This window comes from Salvelinus fontinalis, chromosome 4 (genome assembly GCF_029448725.1).
Source record: "Salvelinus fontinalis isolate EN_2023a chromosome 4, ASM2944872v1, whole genome shotgun sequence".
In the NCBI taxonomy this organism is placed as follows: domain Eukaryota; kingdom Metazoa; phylum Chordata; class Actinopteri; order Salmoniformes; family Salmonidae; genus Salvelinus; species Salvelinus fontinalis.
In genome coordinates, this window is record NC_074668.1 from 49,931,487 (window position 1) to 49,954,412 (window position 22,926).

Consider the following 22,926-nt stretch of genomic DNA (forward strand, 5'->3'; position numbering starts at 1 on the left):
TTTTGGATTGTGTAAACAACAACAGTAATTCTGTGATGGCGGCGATGTAGGGCTGTGTTCCAAACAAAACAACTACAAGCGTGCTTGCTCTAGATACTCAACGTCACAGCTAGGAGTGTTCAAAAAGGCACCTTATAGTTGAAGACTCTTCTTTGAGTCATAAAAGTGCATTCAAATTACTTAGGAACTGTGCACACTTTGGAGAGGTGTTTGGCCACTTGGCGACACTAGTTAGTCCTCTCACTCAAACCTTTGTAATTTTTTGTCTTTCCAGGAATATTCTTATCATGTATCCTGAGTATTTTCCCGATTTCGTTATCAACGAATGCGGTGAAAAGTACAATAAATGTCAAATGCACATAAGTTCAACAGTGTAATGTTTGGATTCATCATTGTGTCAGGTGAACTGCCTTCCCCTTTGGTCTAATCATTTTCCCATTATCTCCAAACTGTTCCCTTTCAATGGCTACCGTGGTTATGCAAGTGCTTTTATATTTCTTCCGTAAGAAACATTTCAATTCAGCCCTGTCCATATAGGCTAATTCCCGCGAGTGTAAAGGGTTAAATGACTTTCTAACTCTATTGTTGTTGTTACACACTGATGTCACTACATATATATTCCCAGTATGTGTTTTGTCCATATGAATGTATTGTTAATGTTTTGTTCTACTGGACATTGTGCTCTCTCCTATCTAAACAGGATGGCGGCCAAGCTTCAAATATTTCAATAAGTGGGTCTCGCTGGCTGGAGCCGTGCTTTGTTGTGCTGTCATGTTTGTTGTAAACTGGTGGGCCGCCCTTATGACCAATATCATTGTCTTGGCTCTCTATGTATATGTCAGCTATAAGAAACCAGGTAAATGGTCCTCTTCTCACATAGTATTTGAGTGTATCTGGGACAGAAAACTATGGCCAGTCTTTTCTCTTTGCTGTAAGAACACTGTGTCTTTATCATACACACATATTATAATGCTACATGTATTTTCACTATATTCTAGTGTTGATGTCGGCTGTTGTTACACTTCTGTTCAATATTCGTCTCTAATCTATTGTTTGATTTTTTCTTCATTATTTTTTCATTTTTCATTTTATTCTCGCACAGATGTTAACTGGGGCTCCTCTACTCAAGCCTTGATCTATAACCATGCCCTGACACACTGCCTCCTTCTCACCGGTGTAGAGGACCACGTCAAAAACTTCAGGTAGCACAGCAGCAAGTCCTTTAGAGGAGCATCAGCATAACTGTTACACATCATACTGCACACTACTAAAAAATACCCGCGTACTATGGAATGAACCTTGCACCTTGATGTTGTGTACTTCAGCAACAACATTCAACATCAGGGCCCATTTATACCAAGTGTCTCAGAGCAAGAGTACTGATCTAGGATCAGGTCCCCCTGTCCATTCATTATCATCAAATGCAAATTCGGGATCTTAAATTACTCTTTTATTTCAGTTTTTATCAATTTAAACAAAAACTATACATTGTGCAATGCTCCACAATATGTGAAAGTGTATATGTTGGTATTGTGCTTCCAATGAGTGGTATTATACAGTGTATGGTTAGCGGTGTTATGGTGCGTGCATAACCAAGCGGTAACTCATTTACCACATTTGGGAAAAATACACCTGAACGGCCCTACACAACTGGTAATTATGAGTTAAATCAGCCATGAATCCCATTGTGACGGGGGAATGGAAGCTTGTTGTGTGCAATTGAATGCAAGATTCACAAAAGAAAAGTAACATTAACATGTATAATTTTTGTAGTCATTTACATTAGGATGTGTCATGTACAATACAAATGCATTCTGACTAAATATATTGTAGCGGCGGCAACCTATTTGAAGTATTGGCTTGTTGGGGGTGTAGTGCTTTTTGGCCTCCAACGAGACAAATTTTCAAGCCAGTAAAAATAAAAGCTAGAGTCGATATTTTCGCCCTGCAGAAATCTAATTAGTATAGTAAAAAAAAAAAAAAACATAAAAAAAAATGTCAGTTGAAGTTTTTGTTGCATTTGTCACACTTCTGCATCTGTGGTGAAAGGTGACACAGCTAGAGTGGTGTTTTGTCAGACCTTGAGACATCCCAAAAATCGCTCTTCTCACAAAACTCTCACGAACACGATGGTGTTCTTCGTTATGCTCTACAACACCCACAAGCGTCTTGGGACTCGTCTGAAGTCAGTACAGACGATCTGCCAACTTCTGTCTGTAGTGTCCGAACAGTTTGGGCTACACACTAATATGTGCAAAGGTCAGAATCTCACGAACAAGTACATGTTGGTTGTTTTGCTCCAGGATGCCTACAGGCTTCACAAGACTCGTCTGAAGGTACCCCGGTACCAGTTTAAAAAATGAATGGAAGTATATGTATAAGGAGACTGTTTAGTGCTAAAAATAAGGGGTTAAATACATGTAAAAAAGAAAAGATAAAAAAACTCAAGTTTCCTGATCTTATATCTCTCAGCAGGGACGTCACTAAAGATTCATGGATAGGGGGCTAAGCCTCTTTTAGGGGGGTCTGGGCTTACTCTCACTTATACAGCTCGCATGTTGATCTCTGCATGGCACAGAAGCCTCTCTTTCTGCATGACCCTTTAAGATATCATTAATAAAATGTATTTATGCCTAACAAAAGTAAAACATATGCTGTCATATGCTGTACAAATTTAACTGAAAGCTTAATATCTACTTGCTTTTTTTAATCACTAACACCAATTTAAAAATGTCACATGTATCCTGAAAAACGTATCGATTATTTTATTTTTTTCTTCATATGGGATAGACCCCAGTGTCTGGTGATGACTGGATACCCCAATGCCCGGCCTGCTTTACTCCATCTGGTAAACGCATTCACTAAGAACGTAGGCCTTATGGTGTGTGGCCACGTCCGCACGGTACGTATCATTACAAGCCTAGCCGCTAAGCCTTATCAACTACAAAGCATCTCTGTACATACACAGTATACATCTTACATATAGTTTACAGCGTACTCATATTTTTAGGAGTAACAGCTTTGGTTGTTTCATTGTCCTAAGGTGTCCCGTCGGCCAAACTTCAAGGAGATGTCTCTTGATCATGCCCGCTACCAGCGCTGGCTGCTGAAGAACCGCATCAAGGCCTTCTACACCCCTGTGTTTGCTGAAGACCTGAGACATGGAGCTCAATACCTTTTACAGGTGATTGTTCTGCAGTGCACTGCTATAATATGTGGTGTATCCTCAGTATGGTGTCTGCCTAGCCTGGTCCCAGATCTGTTTATGCTATCATGTTAAGTCTTTCTCATGACCAGGAGTGGAAAGGAGTGGCATGATGGCACAAATGAACTGGTTCCCAGGCTCTTGTCTATCATGATCTTTTTCAATGTGCCAATCACCATCTAACCTTGAATGGTGAATATCGATAATAATCATTGAGTATTACTGGCATTTATTTTATTTTATTTTATATTTAAGCAGGCAAGTCAGTTTAGAACAAATTCTTATTTACAATGACGGCCTAGGAACAGTGGGTTAATCTGCCTTGTTCAGGGGCAGAACGACAGATTTTTACCTTGTCAGCTCAGGGATTTGATCTTGCAACCTTTCAGTTACTGGCCCAATGCTCTAACCACTAGCCTACCTGCCGCATAAGGAGGTAGTTATGACCACACTTTGTGCGTGTTGTTCAAGGGATTTTTATTGAAAGAGTCAGGTAATGGCCTTCCAATATTAATATGTTGATGTAAAATGAAGTAATTCTTTCATCTTCAAGGCTACAGGTTTGGGGCGTTTGAAGCCCAACACACTTGTGATGGGCTTTAAGAACAACTGGAGTGATGGCGAGATGAAAGATGTGGAAATGTATATCAACATCATCCAGTAAGTGTATCTAGTTTGACTGACTACATGGTTTGCTCTAGGGTGAAGTTTCCCCTAGGTACAGATCTAGGATCAGCTTCCCCTTCCCAATCCTGACCTTAACCATTAGACGGGAAAATGCTAAACCCAAGATCAGCATATAGAGACAATTTCACCCTACATCACATGATTTCCTGAGGAAATCATGATTGAAATCACTTTGGCCATCTACGGTTATACTATATTCCCTCTTCAATGTTAGTAACAAGCTGTGCGGTTGTGTTTCAGTGATGCCTTTGACTTGCAGCATGGTGTTGTCATCATCAGACTACAAGAGGGTCTTGATATCTCCCATATTCAAGACCCAGGTACAGTATTGTGTCATGCTGTGTTCCTCATTTTCCCAGGAACACTCATTCAACACACTCATTCCTCACAATCAAGTTTAACATTCCTTAGTAGTACAGACATAAAGTGGATAGCTTCAGATGGATTGAGCACACATTCCCTTTCTAGCTGTTCTAAGGATTTTTTCACATTTCACAGTAGTAAGGGTGCATCCGAAATGGCACCCTATTCCCTGTAGTGCACTTATAAAGCGCTGAGATTTCTTTCTGTTATTATTACTTATTTTGAACAGAGGTCTATGTAATGCACTATATAGGGAATAGAGTTCCATTTCAGACGCAGCCTAAGGACTAGATAAAGTGCTCTGAGATGTGTCTGATTGCCCCTTCTCCAGATGAGCTCCTGTCATCCCATGAGAAGAAGGACGCGGGTATGAAGGATGTTGTGGTGTCTGTCAACATGGTTGGTAAAGACTCCGAGGACAGTAACTCCTTTCCTCCATCCCTGATCACCAGTGCTCAAAACAGCCCTCTCATTCTCAGAGGTAATCTTTAGACTAGAATGAGTACATTGGCACAGTGCTTCACAGGTAATGTTGTGAAACATAAATACTCAGATTAAGCCTATTCATGTCTTGAAGTCCACTTTTAGTCCAGTTGACTTATCCTGGGTTCAGGAAACCAGCTCCAAATAACCATAAACAGGCCTAACTCGCACTAAAGTAATTAATGTCTACTGTTTATGCTCTGTTGAAAAGCTACAATGTGTCTTAGTCAGTCCCTCCAGGATTTTCTAAATCAAGAATTCCCTGTATATTATGCAAGGGCATGCAAATTCGACCAATCACTGCACTATTTCCGCACAAAACAGTCAAATCATCGCAATATTATCTCAGAAAACTGACCCATCACTGCAGTACAAAAAGAGGGCTCGCAATTTCAACCAATCACCGCATTATATGGTTCAATCAGCGACACATCAATAAACTTTTTCCCTTAACAGTGCATTTTCAAACCAAATTTGACAAATTCATACCTTTTGGAAGCATGTGTTCAAACAAAAAAAGGGCATCCCCCAAAAATGTTTTCGCAACCATGACTCGTTGAGCCATTATTAAGAAGAGGGGAAAGCAGTACAATCTGATGAGTAAAGTATTTTGCAAAACTATTTTGAACTGGAATAAATGCTGCACTTATTAACAATAACCAACACAGTTCCAGTCAAAACAGAAGATTGTATGAAATACTGTAGCCTACTATTACTATATCCCACCAAACTCCATTTGTTGCCACAACCACTATCACGTATCTTAGTGGCTTTCAAAAAAAGTGGCACAAAACGTGCCACCCCTGCGCACGCACGTGTGTACACCAGAACATGCGTGCACAATTGCTGCGGCAAATGTATCCTGTCAGTACCGCCATAAACGGTTATGTATTTTCAAAACGCAAGATAGGCTACAGAAATATACTCTTGTTTTAAGCTGAAAGGAGCTGAAAGTCATTCATGTTAGCAGCCAATGTCAACTAGGGATATATCACGTCGCTTCTCTGGAGTCCAGAGCAAGCAAAATCATATGGCCTACTTGTAGCAGAGATTGCAGGATCAGATGGAAAGCATGTTCTGTTTGCACTGTGCCATCACTTTGAAGGGCAGCCTCCCTGCACAGTGAAAGAAAAGGGGGATACCTAGTCAGTTGTACAACTGAACGCATTCAACTGAAATGTGTCTTCCGCATTTAACCCAACCCCTCTGAATCAAAGAGGGGCTGCCTTGATCGACATCCACGTCATCGGCGCCCAGGGAGCAGTTGTTGGCCAGCTGGGTATCCCTGTTCTTCCTCACAAATATTGTAATACATTTGCCAGAATATGTTACCAGAATATGTTACATCTTCATCCCATAATATTGAAGGCAGTGCAATGTTACAGCTGCTTATCTATAAAAATCCAAACTATGCCTATCTGAAATATGAAAATGATCAATCAAATCAGCAGGTTAGCATATTGTTCTGGCAAAGATGAGTCAGTAGTAGATTGATAAACTGTATTTTATTTGGATGATAAATGTAGGCCTACTCTGTTTTTGCCTGGGCAAAACTGGCTTGAGTAAATTAAAACAAGTTATTTCTGGTCGCTAATCTGAATATGCGCAGCGTGCCCGCCTTTGTGTGCCAACGCTGATTCAAGACGTGCAACATTTTAGTTCTGAAGCATATATGAGAATTTACCAATGACATGCAGGCAGTGGGTTCTGAGCAAGAACGACAAAAAATGTATACAAAAAAACTGCAAGTGCAAATGGGCATGTGCTCTGCACAGATAGAGCCCTCTGTGCATGTGCCTTGTTGCCATACAAAATGCCAGAATTGCCACAGCAAAATCGAGCATTTTTGCCTGCAAATATCACAAAAAAACTGTGAAATCATGGATGCACTGCCTAGTATACAACTGTGCATGCCCAGCTAGTGAGACATGTTTTCCTATGGGAAATTCTAACAGTCCACAGTCAATTACCGTCTTTGATAATAACTGTGTGACTGCCTTTGATGTGGTTACTCCACAGAGACGAAGAGAAGTGCTAAGCCACTGAGCCTCACAGACCAAAGGCTTCTGGAGGCCAGCCAGCAGTTCAAGAAGAAGCAGTGCAAAGGCACAGTGGATGTGTGGTGGCTGTTTGATGATGGAGGTACCGTATGGCAAGTCAATGCTGTGGTTATGTTCTTAATAAGCACCAAATGAACAAAAACGGACTAAAATAGGCATTATATCCAATAGGAAAAGCAAATGTTCTGTTGCAAAACACTTTGCTACAGTGAGCCCCAATGAATATGACCCAAGTGTCAACAATCAGATTGGACCCCAAAGAGTCGTCATTTATTACCATTATCCCTTATTTATCTGTTTCCAAATGTTACAGGCTTGGCTCTGTTGATTCCATACTTGCTCACGGAAAAAAAGAAGTGGAAGGACTGCAAAATCCGTCTTTTTATTGGTGGGAAGATCAACAGGATTGACCATGATCGCAGGGCGTGAGTTATCGTTCCTTCCGTCATGATGTGAGGTTGAGGAATCTATAATATAATAAAATATGCCATTTAGCAGCTGCTTTTATTCAAAGCGACTTACAGTCATGCATGCATTCATTTTTTGTATGGGTGGCCCCAGCCGAAATCGAACCTCCGGTCCTGGTGTCGCAAGCGCCATGCTCTACCAACTGAGTCTGAAAAATTGAGATACTTTCTCTTGTTTTTCAATAGAATGGCTGCTCTACTCAGCAAGTTCAGGATAGATTTCTCTGCGATCTATGTGCTCGGGGACATCAACACTAAGCCAAAGAAACACAAGTAAGATGCCTGCTGTGTGAAAATCATGCTCTATTTACATACTGTATAAATATAATTTTTTAAATGTATTTTCAGATTTGATTGATCAGATAGAGAAAGAGGGTAACAGTAGGGTAAGATAGGGTGAGGTTGTATCATAGGGCAGTAGACCAGATTCAAACCAATGCCAACACTGTAGATATGTGGCTGGAGGATGCGGCATTACCACTAAACCAGCCAGGCCACAAGATCATGTTCAACATGAAGTCATTTATAGGTCACTGAGAAGCCTCCGTCAAAGAAACTGTGCAATATGTGAAATACAAAGAAACCCATTAGCCTAGGACTATAATGACAATGTAATCATAATTATAATGCAATAATAATGACGTTCATTCTGTGTACCGTTTACCTGTCTCTTGTAGTGTGCTTAGCTTTGAGGAGATGATCGAGCCATATAAGCTAAAGGAGGACGACATGGAGCAGGAGGCTGCAGAAAGGTTGAAGGCTGAGGAGCCTTGGAGGATCTCAGACAACGAGCTGGAGCTCTACAGGGCCAAGGTCTGGATCTTTAAAAAAAAAGATTTTTAAGTTAATTTCTGATTTTATTGAACAGATATAGTAGGAGGATGACACTGGGGAAAGTTAGAGGTTGTGTCAAAGGGCAATAGGCCAGATTCTAAGCTATATTGACGTCAAGACATGTGTGCGGGAGGCTACGGCATTACCGCTAGACCAGCCTGGCCACAAAACTCTGGATCTTACTGCCACAGTGGGGCAAATACAACCTGCGTCCACTGTCCTTTACTTATTACAGTATACACCACAGGAATCTGAATAGAATTTTGAATGGAATACTTTTCTACACGTTGTAAAAATTATTTGCTTTGATTTCTCATACAGGTTGCACAAGTAAACACATAAGCCTTGTTTTAGTCACATATAGCATACAGTGCTACACAGTAAGAAAGTAAGAAAGCCTACAGGGTTTGACCATATGTTGTACTACAGTCCCTAAACATTGGCAGTATAGAAAGCTATTTGAGAGGGTGCCATTGCGTAGTGTCCTAGGAAGGAACAAGATATAATTTGAGAAACTAGCCTTTGATTCAACCTCAGCTAATATATATATATAACTAATATAAGCTTGTTCCTATTTTTTTTTCCCCAGACTAACCGACAGATCAGATTGAATGAATTGCTGAAAGAACACTCAAACTCAGCAAAACTCATCGTTATGTAAGTAGTTATAATATTACATTATGTCTAGAACACAAATATAAAGTGATGGTATTGAAATGGACTGTTGATCTATTTAATTATCTATTTAATACTGTCTGTCTGTCCGTCCGTCCTTCTGACTGACTCGCTCCCTGTCCAACAGGAGCATGCCATTGGCCCGGAAGGGAACGGTGTCCAGTGCCCTCTACATGTGCTGGTTGGAGACCCTGTCGAAAGACCTGCCTCCTATTCTCCTAGTGCGAGGCAACCACCAGAGTGTCCTTACTTTTTACTCTTAAAATTCCTTGCACTCTCCATTTAACTGACCAAAACTGTTATATTAGGAATTTATAGAACGGGGGGGGGGGGGGGATTAAAGAGTGTGCTTAAAGTGCATGGGGATATTATGGAACTAATTGTGTACTAATTGCATTCTCTTTACATCAAGTATTAGTAGAAGTAGGCTAAAGTACCATAAATGGTCTGTCATAACAATTCACAAGTACAGTAGGCCTAATTGTAATGTCACATAACAATACTGCGGAGTGTCTAAATAAACACATTTTGCTAATCTATGTAGTTATACACTAGTCTGGGTACCTGTCTTTTTAGCTATCATTCCAGTCATTGCCACTCCTTCCCCCCCCCCCCCCCCCCCCCCCTAGCTAACCACACCTGTACTGAGATTTGGCATATGACATGGAGTACAAAGAGTGTAGTGTAACCTAAACAGACTAGTACCCAGGCTAGTTACACATGTAGAATGCAGTAGGTCGCATCCTCTTGGAGCCTCAAGACTTGTGTTCAATGCTGTGGTGAACTAAATTATTCCATGATAAAATCACACACCAGTTAGCTGACTTGAATGCAGTCAGAAGTGTTTTGATTTGTTTTGATTTATATATAATGCTTATTTTAAATTACATTTAGTCAACTAATATGTAAGGGATGGGGGGATATAACAGGCCAATGAGAAATTGTTGTGGCTGTTTGTCTTTATGTATTATTTGACACCGGTTGGTTTTCATTGCCCCCTTGATGACGATAGCTAGATTGTTAGTATTATCTGAGATTGAAATATTTTCATTTTACATTGTGTTTCTTAAAAATGTTAAATATTTGTTTGGTCAATAATTAAGCTTCCATTACATTTTTTTGTATCTGAACAATGGTTGTTTTCTGTGTGTTGTCTTGTCTTTTTGATGACAGTCGATACATTTTTTATTTAAAAGGTAAAACAATCTTTAAAAGCAAAGCCTCTATATTCTAAAATAACATTGTTATAGCCTATTTTGTACATTATGAAATTAACATCAACCACAAACAGTCAGTAGCCTATTGTGTGATTTGTAATCTGGTTAGGCCACAAAATAAATCATGCTCACTTGCAATACTAGGATTTGTGTGGTACGTCAGTCGGAAATGTACTTCGTATCTGATGAATTTGTATCAATGAAGCATAACATTGAATATGTAGGTAGGCATATGCATCAAAAGCCTTGGAAAATAAGCGCACTAAAGCTTAGACTTTGGGCCAGTTGGATAGTGTTTGAGTGTAATACGCATGTCTTGCCAGCGTCGCTGTTGCATTTGCTCCTCAATCTTTTATTCAACAATTTGGGCCAGTCTCAGGAAGACTATAGACCGAAGGCACGTACCAAGGTTAGTGGTTGAAAGTGCCTTATTCCGTTGGTTTTATCTAGTGACTCTCGATATAGGCTACATGTCGGGTGAAAGCTATATGATTGTTTTGCGTGACAAGTTGCATTTGTTTATATATATAGTTCCTCTCGTATCGCCTATAGCTTAAACATGGAGTTGTGACATAACCGGAGTCCTGTAGCCAAAATAATAACATTTGTCAAAGGCAGTACAGCATTGTTATAGTTGTCGGACAAGCAGCAATACAAGAATCTTGAAATATCCATGTGTTTAAAAGCTCGCAACATATCTTTTGAAGGGGCTATGGCTACCAAATATAAACAAAGTTACATCATGTGAAAGGGCATTATTCAATTTGATTGACGTCGGATGGACCAATGAGAATGTGGAAAAAAACGCCTACTGTAGCTGTTAGTCTGCACTTCGTTGTTTTATAACTAAATTCTACATTTGCTACTCTGTCACTGTTGTGGGGTCATAGTCCCATTCACTACAACGAGAGTTTGCGTTTTACACAGCGTCGAGTTCTACAGCAGACTGTTCTTAATTTCCACAGAATCACATGTGGTGTCTAGCGGAACCATTGCGGAAAATCTAGCTACAATTCGACAATAAATATAATTTTTACTGAGCATTACATACATTACATGATGTAATACAAACATGAATTGTGTTATCAGATAGTAATTTTGCCCTCGTAGAACTTGGATTACAGCGGCTAGAGGTTCTGAGTACTGCTGTTTTCCCTTTCAATTTGATAATTATTGCACCCACCTGGTGTCCCAGCTCTACTAACGTAAACTCGTACATCGCCTTGGTCCGTAAAATTGCCCTTATTTTAGCGCCCCAAAAACGTAATAGTTCCAGATCAACTGTAATGTCTATAACATTGTAAAGCACAATTTCTCCCCTTTCCAACATTATCAATTACATGACCTAAAAGCTGCCCGTTTCTGCATAATTCAAGCAGGCAATGAGCCCCGTCGGGTCTTTTTAAATATGGCGGGTGGGGAATCGAAACTAATCGCCTCTAAAATGTAAATAAAACACTATAAAGAGTTTATATAATGTGTCATTACATACCTATTTGAAGGTTTGTGTCGAATTTGAATCTGGTTTTTAGGGCGATGCTAAAGTGATCTTAGAAGTAAAACAGCTGTTTTGAGTATGATGATCACATGCAATGATGATGCAAAAAATTACTAGGTACCCCCCCTTACCACGTCACTGTCCATTTCTTGTTTTTAAACGATGAGAGAAGTGCTACACCTGGTGGAGAGATATTGTAAGACAGAAATAGTTGCTTTATGCGTGCTGTACGTTACGACATGACACGTCACGATGTAACGGAGGGTCCGTTTTTTTCAACTTTTCTCCAATACTATAGAGCCATTACCATGTCGATCAACACTTGAATAGAAACCTAGTTCACACCCCCGATTTTGAAGTCAACACAGTCGCTACAGTTCCATTAGTGCTCTTTGTAGCCTTGTTTGAATGTTGCGGTTGCGCACATTTGTACGGAATAAGGTGAGTTTACGTTAGTCCATAATGGGAAGAATGGCATTTTTTCCCATATACAAACTGGCCACTAGACTACAGAAACTATAGCAATGGGATAGCAATAACTAACGTTAGCAATGAGAATATGGCATGGGGGGGAACAAAGTCATTAGCTGCTTAAAATCATTAAAATGAAATCTTTCCTTTTAAAAACACCAAAAACAACAAAGAACCCTCTCTCCTAATATAAAGTCGAACACTCTCCACCCCATCATCTCTGTTTTCTCTTCACCACTCCTCTCCTACCTTCCCCCTGAATGTTTTCTCTTTTCTCTTCTTCTGAAAAGTAAAAAATTGTGTCTGCAGATGGATATGTTAGACCTATCCCCTATGAATTTGTGGAGATGTTTGGATAGGCTTAAGTAGTATGATAATGGCTAAAACAACCCTAACCCTTGTTTGATTGGTTAGTCTGTAGTCCTAAAGGTGCTTTATCTGCTGTATTTAGATGTGTGTGTTAACTCCCACTGATGTTTTTTTTTTTTTTTTGTGCTTTTCTCCTTTGCCTCCTGTTCTTTGAGGGAAAGACCACACCACAAATATAATAGGATTTTGAGAGTTGTCTTTGTCAGATGCCATATTGTAGAATGGAAATGTTTAATGTACCATAGATAATCATAGAAAACAATCTTTATTTTGATAGTATTCTGGAATAATTTCATTGTCTACAGTATGGTCTGGTTTCCCAAACTCAGATTACACCTTGTCCTTGACAAAAAATCATGTTCAATATAACTTCAATATAAAATTGTTTATTTGTCCTGGACTAGGCTTAAGACAGAAGAGGAGAAGAAGAGGGTGAGATGGAATATACAGTATTTAGCTTAGGTACAAGCATGCTAGGGGGTGCGTGGAGGGGCTGGGGCCAAGGGTCCTCAGCCCCAGTCCAGGATCAGCAGCACGTCCAGGTAGGTTTGGGCCAGGCACATCCAGGAGTTATTAGATGTAGAAAAGGACAAAAGAAGGGGGTTAGTGGGAACATGCTTTGTTACATCAGATAAAACACAGTACACCAGCTGAGGCAAGCTGATCAAGGCCCCTAGAAAAATATAAACTATTGCAGCATTGTTCTTAACTAAGGCTGCAGACTCGCTGTTTGGGGATTTTAAGAATAAGACTGAGTTTGTGGCTGCCATCAATGACATTCAGTTGTCCAGAAATACGGTGACAAGAAGATGGGAGGGAATAGCGGAGAACCTCGAGGATCAACTAAAGAAGGATATTGACAACTGCGAGTGTTATTCCCTCCAGTTTGAACAGTCCACAGATATAGCACACAGATGTAGCACAGTTATGCATTTGCATCAGAATGGTATTTTACAACATGAGTTCAAAGGAAGAACTACTTGCCATTTTGCCACTGAAGTAACAAACTCAGGAAAAAAGAAACGTCCTCTCACTGTCAACTGCGTTTATTTTCAACAAACTTAACGTGTAAATATTTGTATGAACATAAGATTCAACAACTAAGACATAAACTGAACAAGTTCCACAGACATGTGACTAACAGAAATTGAATAATGTGTCCCTGAACAAAGGGGGGTCAAAACAAAAGTAACAGTCAGTATCTGGTGTGGCCACCAGCTGCATTAAGTACTGCAGTGCATCTCCTCCTCATGGACTGCACCAGATTTGTCAGTTCTTGCTGTGCGTTGTTACCCCACTCTTCCACCAAGGCACCTGCAATTTCCCGTACATTTCTGGGGGGAATAGCCCTAGCCCTCACCCTCCGATCCAACAGGTCCCAGTCATGCTCAATGGGATTGAGATCCGGGCTCTTCGCCTAGCAAACTCCATAAAAGCTTGAAAAATATCTTTGCCCCTTGTATGTCCTTTCAGTGGCAAAATGGCGAGTAGTTCCTCCTTTGTACTCATGTTGTCAAATATCATTCTGATGAAAATGCATCGTGCCAGATTTTGAAAATATGCTTTGCAGCGAAAGCAATCCAAGCTTTTGTGAGTGTATCAATCAATGCTAGAACAGCTAGCCCCAAATTAGCATGGTCACGAAAGTCTGAAAAGCAGTCAAATTAATCGCTTACCTTTGATAATCTTCAGATGTTTGCACTCACGAGACTCCCAGTTACACAATAAATGTTATTTTTGTTCGATAAATATTACTTTTATAACAAAAAAACGCCATTTGGGTTGCGCGTTATGTTCAGAAAACCAAAGCCTCGTTCCGTTCGACGAAAATTCCAAAAAGTATCCGTAATGTTCGTAGAAACATGTCAAATGTTTTTTTATAATCAATCCTCAGGTTGTTTTTAATAAACATAATCGATAATATTTCAACCGGACCGTAACCTATTCAATAAAAGAGAGAAAGGAAATGTAGAGCTACCCCTCTGGCGCGCAGGAACTAATCAAAGGACACCTGACTACTTTTGAAAAATCTCGCCAATTTTTCAAAATAAAAGCCTGAAACTATGTCTAAAGCCTGGTCACAGCCTGAGGAAGCCATTGGAAAAGGAATCTGGTTGATACCCCTTTAAATGGAAGAAAGACGGGCAAGGAAACACAGATAAAAAAATTAAAAAAATCACTTCCGGGTTAGATTTCCTCAGGTTTTCGCCTGCAGAATCAGTTTTGTTATACTCACAGACAATATGTTGACTGTTTTGGAAACTTTGGAGGGTTTTCTATCCTAACCTGTAAATTCTATGCATATTCTACGATCTGGACCTGAGAAATAGTCCGTTTACCTTGGGAACGTTATTTAAAAATAATATATATATATATATATATATATATATATATATATATATATATATATATATCTAACCCCTAGCGTCAAGAGGTTAACTTCTTACGGCTGAAATCCCGTTAACGGGATCGATATGACAACAGCCAGTGAAAGTGCAGGGCGCCAAATTCAAACAACAGAAATCTAATAATTAAAACTCCTCAAACATACAAGTATTATACATCATTTTAAAGATAAACTTGTTGTTAATCCCACCCTAGTGTCCGATTTCAAAAACGCTTTACGACGAAAGCATACCATGCGATTATGTTAGGTCAGCATCTAGTCACAGAAAAACACAACCATTTTTCCAGCCAAAGAGAGGAGTCACAAAAAGCAGAAATAGAGAAAGTTAATCACTAACCTTTGATGATCTTCATCAGATGACACTCATAGGACTTCATGTTACACAATACATGTATGTTTTGTTCGATAAAGTTCGTATTAATATCAAAAATTTCAGTTTACATTGGCGTGTTATGTTTAGTAGTGTTTTGCCTCCAAAACATCCGGTGATTTTGCAAAGAGCCACATCAATTGACAGAAATACTCATAATAAACATTGATAAAAGATACAAGTGGTATGCATGGAATTATAGATAAACCTCTCCTTAATGCAACCGCTGTGTCAGATTTCAAAAAAACGTTACCGAAAAGCACACCATGCAATAATCTGAGTACAGCGCTCAGAGACCAAAACAAGCCATACAGATACCCGCCATGTTGTGGAGTCAACAGAAGTCAGAAATAACATTATAAATATTCACTTACCTTTGATGATCTTCATCAGAATGCACTCCCAAGAATCCCAGTTCCACAATACATTTTTGTTTTGTTCGATAAAGTCCATAATTTATGTCCAAATACCTCCTTTTTGTTTGCGCGTTTAGTTCACAAATCCAAATTCACACGGCGCAGGCACTTAATTCAGACGACAGTTCCATTACAGTTCATAGAAACATGTCAAACGATGTATAGAATCAATCTTTAGGATGTTTTTATCATAAATCTTCAATAATATTCCAACCGGACAATTGCTTTGTCTTTAGAAATGAAAAGGAACGCAGCTAACTCTCACAGGTGCGCACGAGACTGAGCTCATGGCATTTTGCCAGACCCCTTAGTCAATCAGCTCTTATTCTCTCCCCCTTCACAGTAGAAGCCTGAAACAAGGTTCTAAAGACTGTTGACATCTAGTGGAAGCCTTAGGAAGTGCAACCGGACCAAATTTTACACTGTATATTGAATAAGCAAAGACTTGAAAACCTACAAACCTCAGATTTCCCACTTCTTGGTTGGATTTTTTCTGTTTTTTTGCCTCACAGAAAAAAAAATCAAACAGTTTTAGAAACTTCAGAGTGTTTTCCATCCAAATCTACTAATAATATACATATCTTAGCTTCTGGGCCTGAGTAGCAGGCAGTTTACTCTGGGCACCTTATTCATCCAAGATACTCAATACTGCCCCCCAGCCATAAGAAGTTTTTAAGAACAACTTCTTATTTACAATGACGGCCTATCGGGGAACAGTGGGTTAACTGCTTTGTTCAGGTGTGGAATGACAGGTTTTTATCTTGTCAGCTCGGGGATTCAATCTAGCAACCTTTCGGTTACTGGCCCAACGCTCTAATGCGCAGGCATTAGGCATTCTTGAGTCTGAAGTACCTTTTAAACATTATTTGATAATTATTGTTATCGAATGAAAAAAATATATATATCATGATAATTTATTTGCCATATCGCCCAGCCCTATTGGAGAGGGTGGTGCATTTTTTTTGTGGTGCATTTTTGGGTGGTGCATTTTTTTGGTGACAGCTCCAGCCAAGCTTTCCCTTAAGGGTATAACATTACAATAGTATAGCTAATAGGCTATGTGTTTGTAGACCGTCTGAGGTGAATGAATTTACAGCAGCCAAGGTGATAATGGAATATTAAAGTTTAATTAATTGTATAGAAATGCAGCAAATGAGCTTCAACTTTCCAAACCTAATTTATGACCCTGAATATCAGTCAGTTAATATGATCTTCATGAATTATGAAGCCTTTGTGCTTTCTGTGCTTATTTTGATTACATAAATGCTTCAAAATACTGAAAAAATGACGTCTGTAAAAGAAAAGCGCTCTACAAATGTAATTTATTATTATTAATTATTGTTAGCTGATGAAGATTATCTCATAGAACAAAACATATAAGCTCTCTTAAGCCTGTGTTTCCACAGACCTTATTTTCCAAAAAAAACTCCGAAACCCCATTCATTGCCCCATAGGCTTTGGCCAACGATCCATAGCGGAGTTAGCCTCCGTTGGTGCTTATGTAACAGTATAACTTTACGGCGTCCCCTCGCCCCGACACGGGCGCGAACCAGGGACCCTCTGCACACATCAACAACAGTCGCCCACGAAGCATCGTTACCCATCGCTCCACAAAAGCCGCGGCCCTTGCAAAGCAAGGGGCAACCCTACTTAAAGTCTCAGAGCAAGTGACATAACTGATTGAAATGCTACTAGCGCGTACCCGCTAACTAGCTAGCCATTTCACATCCGTTACACTCACCCCCCTTTCAACCTCCTCCTTTTCCGCAGCAACCAGTGATCCAGGTCAACAGCATCAATGTAACAGTATAACTTTACGTCGTCCCCTCGCCCCGACCCGGGCGCGAACCAGGGACCTTCTGCACACATCAACAACGGTCGCCCACGAAGCATCGTTACCCATCGCTCCACAAAGGCCACGGCCCTTGCAAAGCAAGGGGCAACCCTACTTAAAGTCTCAGAGCAAGTGACGTAACTGATTGAAATGCTACTAGCGCGTACCCGCTAACTAGCTAGCCATTTCACATCCGTTACACTTACAAAAAGACGCCATTGCTATTGCTCTCTATGCCGCTTTCACGTGTTAGTCAGAACTAGGACATTTCCAACTTGTTAACTGGTTGAACGCGGTACAACCAGTTAGCAAGTTGGAAATTTGTGAGGTTCATAGTTCCGACCAGCACGTGAACGTGCCATTAATCCCAGTCAGTAAATTGCTAGACATAGGCAAATTGATGTAGGCCCACTTCTTTCATTCAATCTCAGTCTCAAATAACCAAATATCACATAAACACATGAGTAAAGATTTGTTTAATTTAACCTTTATTTATCCAGGAAGTCCCATTGAGGTCAGAATACTTATTTTACAAGGGAGACCTGGCCAAGAAGCCAGCTCAATAAAAACACACAGTATATTAAACACATGGATAGCATAGCAAAACATAAAATAAACTATCATAATGTATGTCCTATCATATTCATACAGGTATACTATCACACTCAAATGGCAAATATTCAGATGAGTCCCAAAGAGGAGCTGTTGGAGAGATTCTTGGATTATGCTTCCAGAGGAGACCTGGCAAAAGTCTCTGGGATGATCTCTCATTCCAGCTTTTTGGTCAATGAAAGTGGGAAGAATGGCTGGACTGCGTTGATGCTAGCTGCAAGGAATGGACACACTGATATTGTAGACAACCTACTTTCAAATGGGTAAATATCAAAACATTACTGAACAAAATGGCATGGATACATGAGATTATTACAGCTGTTTTACATTGATTAAGTAAGAACTATTACTCCATTGTGTATGTTTTTGTTGTCGCAGGAGATTGTAGGTCTATTAGGATAAAATCATATTTCAAACAAGTAATGATGCGCTCATGGAATGTCATTCTTGAACACAACAGATAGATCATAGAAATCAAGTTATTTTTGTATTTGAAAATGGCATGGGATGCATTTGTTTGTTTATGTTTTTATGGTGGCCCACTTTGAGTATTCACATCTTAGAGAGGGTGCCTTTTAAATGTCTAAACATATGGTTAAAATAACCGCAGGGGTGTATTCATTAGGGCACACCGTAGCTAAATGTTTCCCAATGGAAAAAGTTTTGTAATAAAAAAAAGAGTTTATATTATATGAATTCAGGTATGTCCCGCCCCATTTTGTCCTGATTGCTTCCGTTTGGTTCCTAGTGAATACACCCTAGGTTAATTACCTGATAACAGATGATTAACTGTGTAAACATGAAGATAACACCCTAATTAGATGTACTGATCACACTTTTCTTTCCCTCAAGGTGTGATAAGTTTTTAGTCAATAAATCTGCTCAAACTGCCTATGACATTGCCAAATTCTGGGGACACCGACATATTGCCAGGTTATTGGCAAAGACTGAAAACAAATGTCACCGGATTCTACCCAGCGACAGAATGGAAGAGCATGAAAACTACTTCAACAGAGAAGTTTTCAACAGAATGAGTGAAAAGAGGCCTGACAGAAAGTGGCTAGAAGCAAAACAGTCTTCTCCAGACACAGTGTTCATCTTGTTCTTTAACTTGAACCCTCTTGTGTCTGCTTCCGAGGAGAGCAACACAGCCCATCCAGGTATAAAACTGTGTAGACTTGATGCAAGCTCGGTTAATAAAGAACTACTTCAAAAACCTGGAACAACAGTCATCTTCCTCGGGGTAGAGAAGCAGAGAAGCTCCTCATCCTCTCCTCCAAACGAAGGGAATGAACCCACTGCTTGGTTTGCTCTCAATACTGATGACAATCCCATGAATCATCTCCAACTCACCAATCCAAATAGCTTCTTCCTCAAACCACCCATGCCAGGTCTTCTGAAACTTAGTGAGGCTGAGGCTGGTGAGTATTTCTCTGGGAGGTTCTTCATCAAAATATTATTGAAACAGCATACAAAATGTGGACTTACAACCCCCCCCCCCCAAAAAAAAAATTATGATCTCTTTTTCCCTCAGGAATCATAGCTCAGGCCAGCTCTGTCCTCGCTTGGCACAACCGATACAGCTTCTGCCCAACATGTGGGAGTAACACCAATGTGGAGGAAGGAGGGTATAAGAGGACCTGCTTCAACAAAGACTGCAGAAGCCGACAAGGCATCCACAACACTTGTTACCCACGAGTTGGTAAAGAGCCTCCTGTTTTTGAATTTGTTAATTGAAACGGAACTACTGTATGTTTTTTATCTTAATCATTATTATAATGTTCTAACCTCAATATCAGGTCAAAATGATCTGACTTATGTAATGTTATGTGTCGTATTATCCATGCAGATCCTGTGGTGATCATGTTGGTCATTCACCCAGATGGCAACCAATGCTTATTGGGCAGAAAGAAGACTTTTCCTGCTGGGATGTTTTCATGTCTTGCTGGATTCATTGAACCAGGTAGTTGATCTCAACACACTAAACAAAACACTTAACATTTACTCTGATTTTGGAGTGTGCATATAGATGCCAGTGACATCTCTCTATGCAGGTGAAGCCATTGAGGATGCAGTAAGGAGAGAGACGGAGGAGGAGAGTGGGGTCAAAGTGGGTCCTGTTCAGTATGTGTCCTGTCAGCCCTGGCCAATGCCCTCCTCACTAATGATTGGTTGCCTGGCTGTTGCCATGTCAACAGACATCAAAGTCGATGAAAAGGAAATTGAAGAGGCTCGTTGGTTTACACGGCAACAGGTAAATGCTAGTTTTCCTAATCTGTGATTTACATGTTATAACATAGGCCTAGATATAAACAAAACATCACCTGAATGTAATAAGAGGTGATTAAGTCATGTAAACTATGTCAGTGAACTTGTATTATTACAATGTATTAACTCAGTGCTATGTCTGTGTAATGCAGGTTATAGATGTCATTGTCAAGGGAACAAAACCAGCCTTTACCATGCCACCAAGACAGGCCATTGCACATCAGTTGGTGAAACATTGGATTGGTATGAGCTCAAATCTTTAAGCCTAATGAAGGGCACTCCTCCAGGATGGTTTATACCACTAAATGTAATTAATAATGAAATACAATAGAAAAATATATGAATGAATTATCAAAACATTCTCGTGTCTGATTTTCCATCCAATCAAAGTAGTGTTTACTATAACGGCATAATCACATTTAAGACATTATAATGGTTGTGTAAAATTTGGCATAAAGTGATCAAAGTAGATTATTTTATTTCCACTATTCCACTGTGCCTTTAATGAACACGACTAATCTATAATTTTATATGGAATACTTTTTCATCGTTGCAGTATTTTAATTGGATTAAAAGTAGGTCAAGAAAAAGTAGGCATTTTAAAGGGATAATCGACCCCCAGAATTTTTTTTAACTCCAGTCAATTTTGTGAAAGCCTATGTTCTATCAGTGAGTACAATAAAAGTCTTACCCATGATTTAACTTCCAAGTGGTCCAACTGTGAAATTAGGAAATTGTGTAAATTGTGTAGGAACGTGTTATAGCTACATGGTTCTCGTCACTGGAGATAACACACTATCACATTTCATAACACTTAGGAAAAATAATACATGCACTCCAGATCGCCAAATCAGCCAATAGATGGTATGTGCTTACTTGTCTAGAACACATCTATCCGTTTATATGGTCATTAAAGTATATATTTAAATCTAAACAGTGTACCAAATTATTCAACTCAGTTTTTCGAGTACCATATCGCAATGCGCTTTGTGTCGGGGAAACATGGGAAAGGGCCATTGTTGCCATAGCAACATACTATCAACTGCTCTGGGCAGAGGCGAACTGCAAGTTGAACTCTGTGACATGGACTCCTAAATTGATAGTGCAGTTTGTTTAGGTGATTTTACAGTTAGCTAGCTACTTCACATGCTGATATTGACTTTGGTATTATTGTGTCTACCTACATTTGCTAGCTAGCCCAGAGAGAGCATTGGGTTGTGTCGTCAACTTGAGCTACAACATATTTCCACAATGATTTTCACATGTTGCTACCAACCAAAATTTTAAAAAGTTTCACAAAAAATATTGTTTTCACATATAAGTTATTAACACTGTTAATCATAGGAATTTGTGGTTTTATCAGCAAAACAGTGGCCATCTCCTTCGGCGCCATTATCATGATTGGATTCATAGAAATAACATTTAAAAAAATATATATATATTTTTTTAATATGACAATTCTAGTGCAATTGTATTCACTCAGAAAAAAATCTCATGATTCAGGAAGATATTATTTTTGTTATTCACTATGGATGTCTTGACAAGATTATTAAATTCAATCAAAAATATTTGTAATTTTGGTATAGAATTCTGGAATTTTTGTTTGTGTATAAAGTATTTGGCAACAAGAATTAAAAAAAAAAGCACAATCATTTCAATAATCTTGTTATCATTGCAATAGTAACATATTCTTCATGTCAAAAACATAGGTAGTGTTCAAAAAGGTTAATAAGTTTTCTGCAAGGTTTTTCCAAAAATCTATCACAGATTTATATTCATAGAACAAGTGAGTCAGATGTTCACCTTTTTAGCAGAAAGTGCAGATATCAACAAATGTGGACAACATAGAATTACATGGATATATCTTATGTAGAGTCTTAAAGTGCACTTCCTTAAATGTGTATATATACAATATTTGTAAGGCGTCAAGCAAGCTTTTTTCCAGACAATGTCAGGAATAAGCATGTTCCAGAAAATGTTTCTGTGAATGGAAAATGTGCCTTGTGAAAGTGTACAACAAGATTTCTCAAGTAAGCCCACGCCTTCCAAACTGATTTCTGGATCAGCTCTGTGATCATCACCAAAGCTAAGATGTAGTTAAACCACTGGGAATGGCTTTGATCACAGAAATAAACTCTGAAAGGTATTGTAAACTCATTCAATGTTATAAATTGTTCATATGAAAGAATATTACCCCTGTTGTCAAAAATACATATTGTACATGCAGTTGCGTCACAAATCACTTAGCAACCACACCAAGCGTCAGTCTGAAAGTCCTCCAATCGTCTACATGGCTTGCTGTGTTTTGCTACCACCCGAAACTTTGACCATTATTTCGTTTTTCTAAGGACCCAGGCTAACTCAAATGCTAACATGTAAGTTATGTTCGCTAGTTAGCTAACTTTACATACTGTATAGCTACAGTAGCTAGCTACGTGAATTCAATGTCACCAGCTTGCTAACTTCATTTTAGCTAACATTAGTTAGCTATCTTGATGTATTTATCATTGTTACTCCAAATGCATGTGTAGTTAGGTAGCTAGCTAACAGCCATGGAAGAGGGTGAAATGATTAGCTAGCACTTCCAGCGATCAAAGAAGGGAGAGTAGGCTACTGTTACCCTGGATATGGCAGGTAACTTTGTGGGAGGACATTATGAAACTATTCCCCAGTTCCAGTTCCTAGCGAGA

The 22,926-nt window shown here is 39.3% G+C and overlaps 2 protein-coding genes across 3 annotated transcripts in view; both read left to right on the forward strand.

Annotated features, from left to right (window-relative positions):
* The window catches only part of LOC129853930 (solute carrier family 12 member 2-like), a 29,139-nt gene extending 19,010 nt beyond the window's left edge, over nt 1-10,129 (forward strand). The window contains exons 14-26 of the mRNA XM_055920461.1: nt 701-856; nt 1,103-1,202; nt 2,791-2,902; nt 3,044-3,184; nt 3,759-3,865; nt 4,133-4,212; nt 4,587-4,736; nt 6,758-6,880; nt 7,112-7,223; nt 7,452-7,538; nt 7,943-8,078; nt 8,689-8,756; nt 8,902-10,129. Coding sequence (XP_055776436.1) covers nt 701-856; nt 1,103-1,202; nt 2,791-2,902; nt 3,044-3,184; nt 3,759-3,865; nt 4,133-4,212; nt 4,587-4,736; nt 6,758-6,880; nt 7,112-7,223; nt 7,452-7,538; nt 7,943-8,078; nt 8,689-8,756; nt 8,902-9,037 — 1,508 coding nt within the window. The 3' untranslated portion in view covers nt 9,038-10,129. The remainder of the gene's footprint in view (nt 1-700; nt 857-1,102; nt 1,203-2,790; nt 2,903-3,043; nt 3,185-3,758; nt 3,866-4,132; nt 4,213-4,586; nt 4,737-6,757; nt 6,881-7,111; nt 7,224-7,451; nt 7,539-7,942; nt 8,079-8,688; nt 8,757-8,901) is intronic.
* A 161-nt stretch (nt 10,130-10,290) lies between these two features.
* Nucleotides 10,291-21,170, forward strand: nudt12 (nudix (nucleoside diphosphate linked moiety X)-type motif 12). Of its 2 annotated transcripts, none has more exons than XM_055920463.1 (7): nt 10,291-10,400; nt 18,008-18,231; nt 18,821-19,389; nt 19,503-19,670; nt 19,818-19,931; nt 20,023-20,222; nt 20,389-21,170. In XM_055920463.1, the coding sequence occupies exons 2-7, from the start codon at nt 18,026-18,028 to the stop codon at nt 20,497-20,499; spliced, it is 1,368 nt and encodes a 455-aa protein (XP_055776438.1). In that variant the 5' UTR covers nt 10,291-10,400; nt 18,008-18,025; the 3' UTR covers nt 20,500-21,170. The 2 variants fall into 2 exon arrangements, with proteins under 2 accessions (XP_055776438.1, XP_055776439.1); XM_055920464.1 differs by lacking the exon at nt 10,291-10,400 and adding an exon at nt 10,427-12,871.
* The last annotated feature ends 1,756 nt before the right edge of the window (nt 21,171-22,926 follow it).

Bases quoted from the DNA above. Each gene is read 5' to 3' on its own strand.
- nudt12 (XM_055920464.1), top strand. From the start codon at position 12,767: ATGGAATATACAGTATTTAGCTTAGGTACAAGCATGCTAGGGGGTGCG. The intron at 19,390-19,502 runs GTGAGTATTTCT...TTTTTCCCTCAG, and splicing joins ACTTAGTGAGGCTGAGGCTG to GAATCATAGCTCAGGCCAGC. The intron at 20,223-20,388 runs GTAAATGCTAGT...TGTGTAATGCAG, and splicing joins GTTGGTTTACACGGCAACAG to GTTATAGATGTCATTGTCAA.